We start from the raw sequence: 16,196 nt of genomic DNA, 5'->3' as shown, positions 1-16,196 counted from the left end.
CTCAATGATTGCCAAGACTTTTGGGAAAATACCTTGTGGACTGATGAGACAAAAGTTGAACTTTTTGGAAGGCAAATGTCCCATTACATCTGGCATAAAAGGAACACAGCATTTCAGAAAAAGAACATCATACCAACAGTAAAATATGGTGGTGGTAGTGTGATGGTCTGGGGATGTTTTGATGCTTCAGGACCTGGAAGGCTTGCTGTGATAGATGGAACCATGAATTCTACTGTCTACCAAAAAATCCTGAAGGAGAATGTCCGGCCATCTGTTTGTCAACTCAAGCAGAAGCGATCTTGGGTGCTGCAACAGGACAATGACCCAAAACACACCAGCAAATCCACCTCTGAATAGCTGAAGAAAAACAAAATGAAGACTTTGGAGTGGCCTAGTCAAAGTCCTGACCTGAATCCAATTGAGATGCTATGGCATGACCTTAAAAAGGCGGTTCATGCTAGAAAACCCTCTAATAAAGCTGAATTTACAACAATTCTGCAAAGATGAGTGGGCCAAAATTCCTCCAGAGCGCTGTAAAAGACTCATTGCAAGTTATCAAAGCGCTTGATTGCAGTTATTGCTGCTAAGGGTGGCCCAACCAGTTATTAGGTTCAGGGGGCAATTACTTTTTCACACAGGGCCATGTAGGTTTGGATTTTTTTCCCCTAAATAATAAAAACCATCATTTAAAAACTGCATTTTGTGTTTACTTGTGTTATATTTGACTAATGGTTAAATGTGTTTGATGATCAGAAGCATTTTGTGTGACAAACATGCAAAAGAATAAGAAATCAGGAAGGGGGCAAATAGTTTTTCACACCACTGTATACAGGAACATCGCAATGACATCAGAAGACCCATGTTCTTTGATTTACAGACATACAAGCTCCACTGGACACATGTTTAACTGGGACACTGTGAAAGTAAAATTTAGGACCAATACTAAGAGTGCCAGAGAGCTGGCTGAATTGTGGCTCTCTAATGAAAATGGCATTAACAGATACAGTGAACCCCCGTTTATCACGGTTAATCCGTTCCAGACTCTACCGCGATAAATGAATTTTCGCGAAGTAGGATTCTTTATTTGTTAATCGAACATTTTCGCAGTTAGAGTATAGAAAACCTGTTTATGACCAAAACACCCGTTAGTCACCATTACACGCGTATTACCCAATATATTAGACAAAATAAGAGAAAATAAGACATATTAGACGTTACAAATATTATTATTGTACTGTAAAATTAATTACACACACACCGTTCTTACACACAACCACTAACCTATGAAGACACAACCTCAGTAGGAGAGTCTCAAGGTGGTTCAGTATCTTCAGCAGGTGCGTCGTTGCCTTCTTCCGCTGAAGCAGTACTAGGAGTGGGTGTCTGGGTGCGCGGCTGAAGAACATCGTGATAGGCAGTTGCTGGCGCTGTCTTTTCATATGCGCGAGGAGGCTTTTGTAGGGTTCTATCGCTCCATCAAACGCATTCTGGAACTGCAATGCACGCATCATTTGTGGGTCCCATTCGCCAATCATGTCCTGTACTTCCTTAATAGTTCTCATGACTTGCGAGAGACGCTCAAGTGTAAGGCCAACTTCCTCCTCCTGACCCCCAGGAACCTCTGGCTGCCCCCCTCCTCCTCCTCACTCACAGATTTAGTCATCTCCACCAGATCCTCGTTAGTTAAGGGGTCCGAGTGTGTCTCCAGCAGCTCATCCACGTCATTGCGAGTCATATCCGCGAAACCTTCTCCTGTCAGCATGTAGGCTAGCCTAACGGCCTTATCCACTGCCGAGTTGCTTATATCCTCTGGGGTGAGTCCTCTATTGTCGTGGACAATTTCAGGCCACAACATCTTCCAGCTAGCCTTCACGGTCTCCGTCTTTATGTCCTTCAATGCAGCCTGGATGTTCTTCAGACAGGTTGCGATGGTATACTGCCGCCAGTATTCCTTCAGCAAGAAGTTATCCTCAAGGTTCATGCCTTTGACGAGGTGCTGCAGGGTGTTTCGCGTGTGGAGGGCTTTGAACGCGCGAATAACGCCTTGATCCATGGGCTGGATCAGCGAAGTGGTGTTGGGAGGAAGGAACTCGATCCACACACCGCCGTAGGATAGGTCTTGCGCATGACCTCCAGCATTGTCCATGAGGAGAAGGACATTAAACTTGAGTCCTTTCTCCGCGAGATATAGCTCGACTGGGGGGATGAAGCACTCGTGGAACCAGTCCGATGACAGCTGCTTTGTAATCCGGCCCTTGTTGTTGTGCATCCAATGCACTGGCAGCTGGTTCTTGTTTCTATTCTTCAGGGCTCTAGGGTTCTTGGCTTTATAGATAAGGGCAGGCTTGAGCAAAAATCCCTCCGCATTTCCACCCATAATAATAGTCACACGATCTTTATACGCCTTGTAGCCACGGACCTTGGCCTCATCCTTGAAAATGAATGTCCGGGAAGGAATTCTTTTCCAGAAAAGTCCTGTTTCATCCATATTGAACACCTGTTCTGGATGATACTTGCCCGCCTCAAGGATTTTTTTGAACGTGTTGTTCACGTAGTCCTCTGCTGCAGGCTGATCAGCAGAGGCAGCTTCTCTGTGGAGAACGATACTCTTCAGAGAATACCTCTTCTGGAACTTTTCAAACCAACCCTTGCTCGCCATGAAATCCATAAACGTTGCAGAAGAGGGTCCTGGTTGAGGATCGTCCGTCGTAAAGCGCTGATAGAGCTGCCTTGCCTTCTCCCGGATGACCAGCAAATCCAACGGAATGTTTTTCTTGCGGCTGTCGCTGATCCAAATGGCTAGGACAGACTCCATTTTCACATTGAACTTATTACGACTTGTCACAACACACTTTGCTTCCTTGTTGAAAGAGACAGTAGCCGTTTCATGGATGTTCTTTTCATCTTTACGGATGGAGCGAACAGTAGACTCATTCAAATTGTAATGCCGGGCAACCTCCATGATTTTCTTGCCATCTCTGATCATATCCAAGAGTTTCACCTTCTCCTGGATGGTAAGCATCTTCCTCCGGCGCTTAGTTTTATTTTCAGAAGGTTTAGAAAATGCAGCACGTTTAGGAGCCATTGTGGGGCTTAGAGAAAAGTTCTCAGAAAGCGCATGCGTAGTGACGTAAGCATGTATGAGAAAACAATCGCGATAAAGTGAAGCAGCGAAAGTCGAAGCGTGATACAGTGAGGGATCACTGTACCTAGAGTTGAACCAAGCATATGCAGGCTTAACAAGAAGAACATGTCTGCGTGCACTTTATGTGGCATTACACATGTATTTTTTGAGCATGTCCGTGCCAAATAATTAACGCTGTTCGTTTTCAAATAATATTGCATTTCTCTCTATGCTGTGGTTTCTATTACACACCTAAAGAAAGAGACAATATATGTGAAAACATCATCGCACAAATGCAATATTATTTGAAAACAAACAGCGTCCAATCAGCTGTAAAAGTATGGCATTTCTAAATGTTTGCTTTTTTTCAGTCTGATTCTCTCAGTCAGACGATATATTTGTCTCTTATTCAGTGCACGTAAGAACATGCAGGTAGCCAGATGCTGTATGCTACAACATGCTGGTGGTGATCAACGCACATTTTAAAAAAAGAAAGAGACAAATATATGTGACGTTTTGAAGAATTCATTTTATGACACGATTTACCTTTATTTATTTACTTACTTCCTAAAGCCTAAAGCCACAAGTAGTGTGCAGGGGGCATGCTCAAAACTGTGTGTAATGCCACGAAAAGTGCCTGCTGACACTTTAGTATGCAAGCAATGGTATGTGCATTCTTGCTCCGATGTAGAAGGGAGCTGAGGTTACCTCTGTTACAGCGCGTCTATGTGAAAACAGCAGTATCAGATGCGGGGGTGGGGTGTATTTGGGCTCGTGAACGTGGCCGAGATAATAAAACTGAGTAAAAAAAACAAAGCTAACCTTTACAAGTATCATAAATTACACAGGCTGTTACAGACTTAAATCAAATGTATGTTTTTATTCTAAAATATTAAGACTAAGAGCAGTTTACTTCGCAAAACGGAGAGGTGCAGGATCGAACTCAGCGCAATTGTGTTAGATTTGTACCTTCTGTGAAAATATTTCTTTTGATATTTGGACTTCAGGCTTCATACATTATATAGTTTATGCCTACATTTTGTCATCTACTACTAGAATATAAAAAACATTTCTGTTTTAACAATGTGTTTACACAGATTACTGTAGAAACGGAACAGACATGAAATGCGTGTGTTCCAAACAACGATCTATTATTTCTACTCTAAAACTCCACTTCACTCCCAGAAAATCAATCAAGGCATGAGCTGGGAGAAGTTTTGCATGTTCTAAGTTGGTGGAGGGATGGAATAACTGGCTACTTGCAGCTTTTCTTTTATCAGCACATTTAGATTAACAAAAGACGCTGGCGGAGAGGTGAGAACTGTTTTAAGAAGCGATTTAAGGTGGGATGGATTTACGAGTTTTTTCGTAGGCTCTGGTAATTCTAGTGTTAAGCCCTTAGAAACTCTCCCACATTGTTTATAAATATTCTCCGCACAGTTATACAGTAAACTCTTGTTTACCGAGGTTAATCCACACCACACAGATAATTGAATTTCCACGAAGTAGGATTCTTTATTTATAATTCTAATATTTTCGCAGTTAGAGCATAGAAAACCTGTTAACGACCTTCTAAATACGTTTTTTAACATTATTCGAGCCCTCTAGACATGAAATAACACCCTTTAGTCAAAGGTTTAAACTGTGCTCCATGACAAGACAGAGATGACAGTTTCTTCTCACAATTAAAAGAATGCAAACATATCTTCCTCTTCAAAGGAGTGCGGGGAATGTCAGAGAGAGAGACAAAAGTAAACAATCAAAAATCAATAGGGCTGTTGGGCTTTTAAGTATGCGTAGCACCACGATAAAGCGGCCACAATGAAGGGATGAATGTGTAGGTAGTCTTTCAGCATTTTTTAGAGGAGCGTCCGTATCTTCTAAACAAACAGCCCCTCTGCTCACACCCCCTCCGCCAGGAGCAGAGAATGTCAGAGAGAGTGAGAGAGACAGAGAAAAGCAAACAATCAAAAATCAATATGGGCTGTTAGAGCTTTTAAGTGTGCGAAGCACCGTGTGGGAAGCATATCGTATATAATTGAGGAGTTTTATTTAATACGTAATATGTGCTCTGATTGGGTAGCTTCTCAGCCAACTGCCAATAGCGTCCCGTATTAAATCAACTGGGCAAACAAACAGGAAGCATGTACCATAAATTGAAAGACCCATTGTCCGCAGAAATCCGCGAACCAGCGAAAAATCCGTGATATACAGTATATTTAGATATGCTTACATTTAAAATCCACGATGGAGTGAAGCCGCGAAAGTGGAAGTGCGATATAGCAAGGGATCACTGTACACACACACACACACAAACATACATACACACATAAACACACACTGGCCACTTTATTAGGTACAACTGTTTAAATGCTTGTTAATGCAAATATCTAATCAGCCCATCACATGCATTTAGGCATGTAGACAACCTGCCGAAGTTCAAACCAAGTATCAGAATGAGGACAAAAGGTGGTTTTAGTGACTTTGAACATGGGATGGTTGCTGGTGCCAGATGGCCTGGTCTGAGTATTTCAGAAACTGCTGATCTACTGGAATTTTCACGCACAACAATCTCTAAGGCTTACGGAGAATGGTCTGAAAAAAGGAAAATATCCAGAGAGCGGTAGTTCTGAGCAAAAATGCCTTGTTGATACCAGAGGTCAGAGGAGAGGAGAGAGTGGCCAGACTAGTTAGAGCTGATAGGAAGGCAAAAGTAGCTCAAATAACCACTTGTTACAACCAAGTTATGCAGAACAGCATCTCTGAATGCATAAAACATAGAAAACTTAAAGCAGATGGTCTACACCAGCAGGATACCACACCAGGTGCCACTCATGTCATCTAAGAACAGGTAACTAAGGCTACAATTTGCATGGTTGCACCAAAACCGGTCAATAGAAGAATGGAAAAATGTTATCTGGTCCGATGAATCTTAATTTCTGCTGTGACATTCGGATGTTAGGGTCATTAAAGCATGGATACATCCTGCCTTGTATCAACGGTTCAGGATGGTGGTGGTGGTGGTGTTATGGTGTGGGGGATATTTTCTTGGCACACTTTGGACCCCTTAGTGCCAGCTGAGCATCATTTAAATGCCACAGACTACCTGAGTATTGTTGCTGACTATGTCCATCCCTTAACACTAGAATTACCAAAGCTTACGAAAAAAACTAGGAAATCCGGCCCGCATTAAATCCGCTTGCACAACTCCATTCAGCGACTTTTGTATTGTAAATGTGTCGATAAGCCCAATCAGCAAGCAGCCTGCTATACCATCCTCCCACTGCCGCAGAAAGAGCAAAAACCTCTGCCAACTAAAGTCTTGTTTATCTGGGAGTCAAGTAACTACAGCTGTATAGGCTAAAAAATATATTGTTATTTGGAACACATGCATTTCAAGTGTGTCCCGTGTCTACGAAGATCTATGTAAGTGTAGGAAATCTATGTAAGTGTAGGAATTCAGGACATGCAACAAATGTTGAACACATACCTAAAAGAAAAACTTTTTTCCTGTTTTAGTACTAACAACAAAATTTCGATATAAAGTGTATAATGTGTGAAGACTGAAGTCAAAATATCAAATAAGCACTTTTACAAAAGTTACAAGTATAACAGAACAAGTGTGCTTTTATTTAAGACTATAGCCGAAGAAAAAGAAATCGGGTTAGTGTGGCTTGTTGTCGTGACTTCTTTGGTAGTACAGCGTTAAGAACTGCCAACTCCTATTCAAAAGGTCACCGGTTCGAGTCTTCATGTGTCCCAAAATAAATGTTTACAGTAGTGAGCTGCTGTTATTGTCACTATTATACAATAAAAACAAACATTTGATTTGAGGCTGTAACAGCCGGTGTAAATGTATGGTACTTGTAAAGGTTAGCATTTTTTTATTCAGTTTTATTCTCTCAGTTGCGTTCACGCTAACCCTTAGCTGACACTGCTGTTTTCAAATAAAGACGAGATATAACAGAGGTGAACTCAGATCGGAGAGAAAGAACAGAAGCCCTCCCCACAAAAAAACATCCACTCGCATATAAGAACAATGCAGCAGCACCAGGCATAAAGGCAAAAGATGGCACCGTTTTGATTCAGGACAAGGTCCGGCATCATCCTGCCCCACACCTGTCCTTCAAAGAAACAGCATGGCTTACAGAGATCGCCAATGTATTGTGCAAACTCCTGTTTCTGATTATACTTTGTGATGGTCTTTACATAAGAAACATTTACATGTTACTTATATAAAAGCCAGGTGAATGTTATTTACCTTGATTTATTTACTTATCTTCCAATAGCGTAAAGTCACAAGTAGACTGCAGAGCTTCCTCGGTTTGATTGACACGGGCACGCTGACACAATACATGTGTACTGAAGTGACTTTAGCTCTAGGTGGAAGCTCCTGTTGCACCCAGATAACTAATTTTGTTCATTTTTGCATTGCTTATGTAGCACCCTTCAGCTTTTACTGAGGAAGCTGACCCGAGTTCAGTTTTTTTTTTTTTTTTAAATAATAAACCTAAATATGACTTTCTTGGTATACTGTTGTTCTTAGCACTATCTTTCATTGAACAAATACAGTGGAACCTCGGGTCACGACCATAATTCATTCCAAAACTGTGGTCGTAACATGATTTGGTTGTGACCTGAAGTAATTTCCCCCATAAGATTGTATGCTAATACAATTAATCCGTTCCAGAATGTACGAACTGTATGTAAATATATTTTCTTTAAACATTTTTAAGCACAAAAATAGTTAATTATACCATAGAATGAACAGTGTAATAGAATAACACTGAGACAAAGACCCAGGCTCCCTGCTAAGCTGCAGCACTCAGCTGCACGCGAGCCTGCTCTCTCTCTCTTCCCCCCGCTTCCTGCCTTCTCCTGCAACCTCCCGTTCTTTTCTGTTCTCTTCTTTTTCCCTTTAGCCTGTGCGTACGAACAGGAAAGCAAATTGGCTTGTTCGTCACCCGAGCATGTGGTCGTGAACAGATGCAAAAGTTGGCGGAACTTTATGATCGTAACCTGATTTGTATGTGTTCAGAGACGTTTGTGAACCGAGGTTCCACTGTATGTGTTAAAAATCTAACGAACTAATTAATATAAAGCAGAATAATCTACCCATACACTATGACAAAAAACATTTTAACCAGTTAACTCAATAATTTACACAACTTTACTATGAATTGTACCCCTTGATACTAAAACCACATTTAATAAAACTTTAGCCACATGCTAAATCGCTCTAATCTTTTTCTCTTTATGGATGGGTTGTCAAAAAAAAAAATGCATTTCTATGTTAAATATACAGTACTTATAGATATTAAGAGTATTGTATTCTAATTCATTTTAACTTTTACCTTTATCATATGTTGAATTTTAGAAAGTTTATTTTTAATAAGGTAGAAATACAGGCTACTGCCTGAAAAACTGTGAGTTCTCATGCAAACCCTTGAACAGATGTAACTGATAATCTGCTCCATACTGAATAGGCAATATGCATCTATATTCACTATATGTACCTATATGCTTAATGATTAATTTAACCCATTTAACACAAAATGTTTAGAGAGTGTGAAACTGACATTTTATCTTGTGAGATTATATTTCCATAAAAATATGAAGAATAATTTTATTCTTACTGCATAGCTGTAACAGAATCTATCGGAGTTTAAGATTCAGATACAGAAATTCCATATATGTTTGAGGGTTAGGCCTGGTTATATCCAGATATCCCTTTCTGGGCAATGATAGCTATAAAGCCCCAGGAACACCAACTAACAGTGCTATCAGACAGGCATTTAAACCACAGTATTCCCTAGGTTTTCTGTTTGCTATAAAAGAGCTAGGTCTCCAAGTCAGTTCATCCACTGCCTTCTCTAATGAAGAGATAGCATAGACTCATGTGTTCTCTCCTTGTGAAGGGAAGTCCCATCTAATAATACAAAGTACCTAGGAAAGTGGTCTTGATACCATGACTTATCTTGGGAGCTAAGTGTGAAGAGTGCTTGGTATGCCATGGTGAAATGTTGATCTCGGGGATTTCCCTAATGAAAAAAGTGGAAGCTGTGACTTTATCCACAGGAGAATGACATGGTATTTGTGCTCATAGCATTTTACATCTTCAGTCCATGAGTTTGGTTCACTGCCTGCTTAATGAGGATTCTCAACTCTAATTTTATGTTAAATATGTTAATAAGTGCTTAAAAAATGTATGTTATTTCTGGATATGCTTACCTGTTATACTATATCAGAAATGCTTGACAAGGCAGAACAAGAGGGCAAAAAGGCACATAAATTAATAACTTGTCACAATAAAGGCAGTGAACGGTTTCTAATGTGGAACAAACAATGTAACACTCTAATACTGAGACTGGAGACTCGTGGATTAAACAAAAACATTTCAATGACACACAAATACTAGCTGCTATGTACAATTGAGTTAGTGGATATGTTGTAGTCAAAGAAAACCACAAAAACTGGAAGACCGATTTTTAACCCCATATAAACAACTGAGCCACTTCTAATAAAATTAAATAATTACAATTTTTTCACTTTGCTGTTATTATTAACAATAATGTGTATAAAATCCTACACAAAAGACTCCTTTACTTTCACTTTTATTTAATATTCTTACATCTCACCATTGGTTTTTCCCTGCCATCACCAAGCTTACGCTTCTTATGTATGTGCTTGTTGCGCTCTGTGTCAACATCACCATAGACATTTGACAGATCTTCTACCAGAATCCACGGTGCTTGGTTTGGAGTGTTGGATCCTTTCAACAGAAAAAGGGACATAAATTATGCTGGTATTGTGCTTTAATGAGGAATGCATGCATTCTTTAGCAAAAGTAAACAGGGACTTTAATTAATCAAAATTTTCAAGACAGTCAAGCATAACTCCTCTTTTAAATTATTTTTGTTTTCTTGTTTTTATGAAAAGAACAATGTAAAAGGAATAAAATTTTAAACACTCTCAACAATAACAAGTAACAAAGCAACATGCAAATAAATACACATGAAAACTTGTTAAAGATAACAAGAGTTTAAAGAAAACAAATGAAAAAAGAAATGCAAAGAAAAAAGATTCAACCCACACACAAAGGTCAGTTAGGTTTGCCTAGTGCATTCTCTCACATCACAGAGGGGGGCTCCTACATGTTCATTACCTCATACATACATGAAAAACAAACAAAAATTTTTAAGAAAAAAATAATTACATTGTTTCATAATTGAGTAAAACTATTAATTAATGACTTGTGAAGCAGCTTCCATTTTCATTACATTCTGAAATGGTCTTCATCAACTTTTTGTACATAGATTTTTTTTACATAAAAGTTAAGTTCATATAATCTCTAAGAAGACTTCCAGTATCTTCTTTAACAGAGTCAGCAGATTTTTGATTGCTTTATATACCAAGTTCTTGCTGGCACATTTATTAGTTAACTGACTAAATATTGTTGGCTACAAGATCAAATTGAAGATGAAATATAGTCTAATTTGGTATATCTAGATTTTAGCCTTTAAATCAACAAAAACTCTCTTTTTTTGCAACTTATAACAAATAAAAGGAATGGGAGTCCAAATCCAGACAGGGATACCCTCACCTGACTGGAATGCCATGGATGATAGCTTTATTGGCCCAAGGCTAGTTCAAATGGAGCTATAAGACCCCACTCCAATAGTAGGCAGCAAGAGTATTCTGTTGCTATACTTGGGATTCCAGTAGAGGCTTCACGGGATTGTAGTGAATGCCAGAGTCACCATGAAAACAAAGGTGAAGAGTTTCCTGCCACATTAGAGTAGCATAGGAAGTACTCCCAGGATTAAACTTTTAGGTGCTCCAGACCTTCGGTCAGACAGGCCTGGAGTTGGGAGAGGAACAGAGACAAGGACCTGCCTGGTGAGGAAGAAGAAAAGAAAGGTAGGGAGGATCATTTTTCTTATATTCAGGTAAATAGCCCCAATAAGGACAGGAGGGGCTCAGGCCTTGCTATTTTTGTTTTCCATTTTATACTATGTATACTCCTTCACCCCGCTTTTGCATATTTTGTTGAATTTAATAAAATTACCTGCCTAACTCTTACTTGGATTATACTATTATTTTTCAACACAAAGGGTCTGCCTCAGATCACCCCACAATTTACACACCACATTTTTACAATGTACATCCTCTTACAGTTATATGCCTAAATTGGACTAAAAAGACAGGCAACAAAAGTGGAAAGGATACTGAATTCAAAAGGAACAGAAACCTTTGTCTGAAAGCTTTCTCTGTGCTCTACTGGAGAATACAGCAGACCGCTGTGAAGACGTTCACGGCCTCAGTCATTTGTGGATTTTTCCTTAGAAACTAACTAATAATTGTTAGCGGAAACTGCAAATATCCTCCGCAATTTTTTACGGCTTTTTTCGTGGCAATACTGCATCGTAGAGAGAACAGGAAGAAACCATAGAGGAAAATGCAACTTGGAATGGTGAAAGTAGCCAATCTGAGAGCATAGTCTACTAGTATTTGATACTGTAACTCCCTGCAGTGGCTCCGACTGGCCTTCTGCTGAGCGTGCAGGGGGCTGTTGGGGTCAAAGGATGTCAGTGTGCCTTTTAAAAAGGGACCGGTAACCAAAAGAAAAAAAAAAGTGTTTCAAGTTCCTGTCTCTCTGCCTGCCATCTGTTGGATTACTTGTACTTATTCTTTAAATCCTGGATCATTTAGTGGTTAGGGTATGGATTGTCTGGTGTCTGCCTGTGTGTATTAGTACTGTAAGTGGATTCATTGCTATTATGAGAAGAAAGGAGCGCTCCTGAACCCATACACCAATCTTCACCATTTCAGGAACTACCGGTAGGACTATGTTTACATTCCCATTCAACATGCGGATCTCCAGACTATCTATCTTCATCAGTACATTTCATCCGTTGCCTTTCTTCATGGACTTTACTGTGTGTGTTTTGTTGCTGCTTTGTTGTACTTAAGTACAATTTTTATTTTTTAATGGTGGCTGGAGTGCCAATTCTACCACAAACCCTCAAGTTTTCCCTGCAGGTTGAAAGGCCTACGTGTAGGGCTGGATGCAGGTTAACGTCATACCCTGGATGGAGCAATTGTGGGTTAAAGGCCAGTAAATTACGGATCTTTCAGATTTTTAAAGGATGAGATAACACCCACTTGGACCAAGATTTCATTTACAAAGCACCTTGGGAGTCAGCAGTATAGTGCCTTCATGCACTGTCCCGTCTGACTCAAAATACCTCAAAAACAGAAAATATATAGACAAGCAATTTAAGTAGATTAATCAGGTTGTTATCTACAGTGGGGGCAATAAGTATGTGATCCCTTGCTGAATTTTAAGTTTGTTCACTTACAAAGAAATGAACAGTCTCTAATTGTTATGGTAGTTTCATTTTAATGGAGAAAGGCAGAATATCAACCAAAAATCCAAAAAAAACACATTACATAAAAGTTATAAATTAATTAGTATGTCATTGAGCGAAATAAGTATTTGATTCCCAACAACCCAGCCAGAATTCAGGCTCCCACAGAAAGGCTATGTGCCCATGTGGGACACAGATTACAATCAATCACAGATACTCCTGATCTAAACTAGTTATGTATATAAATCACATCTGTCCAGAGAATCAATTTCTTCCATTCCAACCTCTCCACAACCATGAGCAAGATTGTAGACCTGCACAAGACTGGAATGGCCTACAAGACCATCTGCAAGAAGCGTGGTGAGAAGGTGACAACTGTTTGTGTGATTGTTCGAAATGTAAGAAATATAAAATGACCATCAATCGCCCTCAGTCGGGAAATCCATAAAAGATCTTGCCTCATGGGGTGAGGATGATCATGAGAAAAGTGAGGGATCAACCCAAAACTAAACAGGAAAAGCTTATTAATGATCTGAAGGAAGTTGGGACCACAGTCACCAAGAACACCATAGGTAACACACTACGCTGTAATGGATTGAAATCTTGCAGCGCCTCCAAGGTCTCCCTGCTCAAGAAGGCACATGTACAGGCCCTGACGTTCCCTGGCAAACTTAAGATGATGATGATCTCGTGATCATCCTCACCCCATGACGGTGTGTTTTTTCTGGATTTTTGGCTGATATTCTGTCTCTCTCCATTAAAAATAAACTACCATAAAAAAAGAGACTTAATTTCTTTGCAAGAGAGCAAACTTACAAATTCAGCAGGGGATCAAATACTTATTTCCCCCACTGTATATTTGTGAATCACACAATTACAATTAAGCCAGGTTTATACTTCACGAGTGGACACTACTGCTATGCAAGCTTTGTACTATTTATACTTGCGCACATACGTTACATAAATCTGGAAGATTCCACCAGATGGCAGTGCGAGATATCATTACGGTGAGAACAGGTTCGGCTTCACTGTGTTGTGAATTGACTGAAACACCAATAAAATTCTGTGGACACCTTGCCACAATATACCTGAAAAGGATGGATGTGTCATGATTAAATCAATCAGTCCAGGGATGCGCCCATTCCAGCAAGCATAGGACATGAGACAAAAACTATCCCTGGAAGGGGCATCAGCTCATCGCAAGGTGAATACGACATGCTGTCGATGGGTGATGCAAGGAACATTATAAACGCAGGGAAGATCGGGGAAAAAACACGCGGTCACTGATTACAAACCGCAAGATGAATGAAAGAGACAACATATGTAAAAACATCATCGCACTAATGCAATATTATTTGAAAACGAACAGCGTCAGATCGGGTTTGAATATGCCCGATCTGACGCTGTTCGTTTTCAAATCATATTGCATGTACTGTGCGTTAAAACTGCTGCACTGAATAAGCTGACTCCTTCTGTAACAGCGTCAGCGTGTATTCAAACCCGATCTGTAATCAGTGACCGCGTGTTTTTTCCCCGATCTTGCCAGTTCGCACATGTTGCTGTATGGTGCGGTTTCTTTTGTACTCCAGGACATGCAGAGGACAGAATAGTACAGAACAGTAAGTTCAGCGCTATATGCAATCAGACAGACAAACAGGCAGAGAAGGCACTAGATATATAAATAAACAGGGAAGGCACTGTATAATAGATATATAAAAAACAGCTAAGGGGATAGATATATAGATAGGTAGGAAGGAAAGGCACTATATGATAGGCAGACAGGGAAGCTCCTATATAATAATAAAATTACTGTTATTACTATGTAGATAGACAGGGAGTTCAGCGTCGCAGCGTGTATTCAAACCCGATCTGACGCTGTTCGTTTTCAAATAATATTGCATGTACTTAACTATTTTAGAATAAAAACTTACATTTGATTTCAGTCTTTTTTTTTTATTCAGTTCCATTCTCTCAGTCGCGTTCACGATTCCCCAAAAATCTGACAATGCTGTTTTCACATAAAGATGCGCTATAACTCAAATGTGATTTATTTGGAGCGCTATACTCGAATGTGATTTATTTGGAGACGCGCTATACTCAAATGTTATTTATATAGGGAAGAAAGTACAATGTCAGGTTCTCATTCAGTGTAATACGAACCATAGCATAGAGAGATGTGTACACTGCAACAAGTACACATGTCGTGAATGTAGGAAGGGTGTGTGGAAATTGTTAATATTTGAATGTGATGATTTTATATAGCACGGATCGGAAATCAGCAGTTCTTAGCATTGCACCACGCAAGCTGTCGTATCAACCGCCTACTGTAACTTGCTTTATTTTTTCTTCACTTATAGTCTAGAATAAAAGTGCACTTGTTTTTTATTCTTGTACACCAACATATGTTCCTGTGTTTGAGCGACACGGGCATGCTCAAAAAAATAGACGTGTAATGCCACGAAAAGTGCACGCAGGCACTTCAGTTCGCAAGCATTGGTACGAGAATGCAGTCACAAGTACGCTGCAGAGCTACAGTGCATCTTTATGTGAAAACAGCATTCTCAGATGGGGGGTAGGGAAGGATCCTGAACACGACTGAGACTGAGAATGAAAAGTGAATAAAAAAAACTAACCTTTACAAGTATCACAAATTACTGGCTGTTACACACTGAAATCAATTTTTTTTTTTATTTTATTCTAAAATAGTAAGAATAAGAGCAGTTTACTTCTCAAAACTGAACCATGTGGGATCGAACTCATGACCTTTTGGATACTAGTCAGCGGCTGATACCATTATGCTACCGGGGTAACTGTAGTATGTATGTGTCAATATGGCATGCTAAGGTGGCTTTTTTCTGCAGTCATATTTTTGAATGAAAGCATACTTGTTCTATTATATTTGTACCTTTTGTGGAAGTGTTTGATATTTGGACTTCAGGCTTCATACATTATATAGTTTATGCTTACATGTTGTCATTTACTACTACAATATGAAAAACGTTTCTGTTTTAAAAATGTGTTTACAAGGATTACTGTAGAAACGGAACACACGTAAAATGCGTGTGTTCCAAATAATGATCTATTATTTCCACTCTAAAACTCCACTTCACTCCCAGATAATCAATCAAGGCATGAGCTGGGAGAACTTTGTGCACGTTCTAAGTCGGTGGGGGATGGAATAACCGGCTGCTTGCAGCCTGATTTTTATCAGCACATTTAGATGACAAAAGACGCTGGTGGAGAGCTGTGAACGATTTTAAGAAGCGATTTAAGGTGGGACGGAATTACGAGTTTTTTCGTAGGCTCTGGTGATTCTAGTGTTAATGCATTCTGAGTGGTAATCTATTGCTGCTTGCTGCTGCTGTCAGGTCTGGAGGAAGCCCCAGAAGCATGTAGCGGTTAACAACTGAGTTGGTTTTAATATGATGTTTATGATGGTCTCCTTTAATGATAAAGTGAACTACAAGATTAAAGTGGACATTTCGAGATTAAAGCCGAAATTGCCACTTTATTCACAAAATAGACATTTTCACCATCTCTATGGCTCAGATATGCTGCTGTACATTCTGATGCTGTTGTAAAAGGGCAGAGAAGATGGTATGTGAGACTTTTAAAATGTATCATGTCATTATGTTGGGGAATACGCAATGCTTGAATATAAAAGCACCATTAATGCATTTGTATTTCAGCATTTTGCTTCA

The 16,196-nt window shown here is 39.6% G+C and overlaps 1 protein-coding gene across 6 annotated transcripts in view; it reads right to left on the bottom strand.

Moving 5' to 3' along the window:
* The window catches only part of ints10 (integrator complex subunit 10), a 266,775-nt gene that overhangs the window by 130,284 nt on the left and 120,295 nt on the right, over positions 1-16,196 (bottom strand). For all 6 annotated transcript variants that reach the window (XM_039751082.1, XM_039751083.1, XM_039751084.1 and 3 more), the window contains one exon: positions 9,763-9,896. In XM_039751082.1, coding sequence (XP_039607016.1) covers positions 9,763-9,896 — 134 coding nt within the window. The remainder of the gene's footprint in view (positions 1-9,762; positions 9,897-16,196) is intronic.

The sequence above is a fragment of the Polypterus senegalus genome, chromosome 4, assembly GCF_016835505.1.
Source record: "Polypterus senegalus isolate Bchr_013 chromosome 4, ASM1683550v1, whole genome shotgun sequence".
NCBI lineage: Eukaryota > Metazoa > Chordata > Cladistia > Polypteriformes > Polypteridae > Polypterus > Polypterus senegalus.
This window is presented reverse-complemented; position numbering and strand designations above follow the sequence as displayed.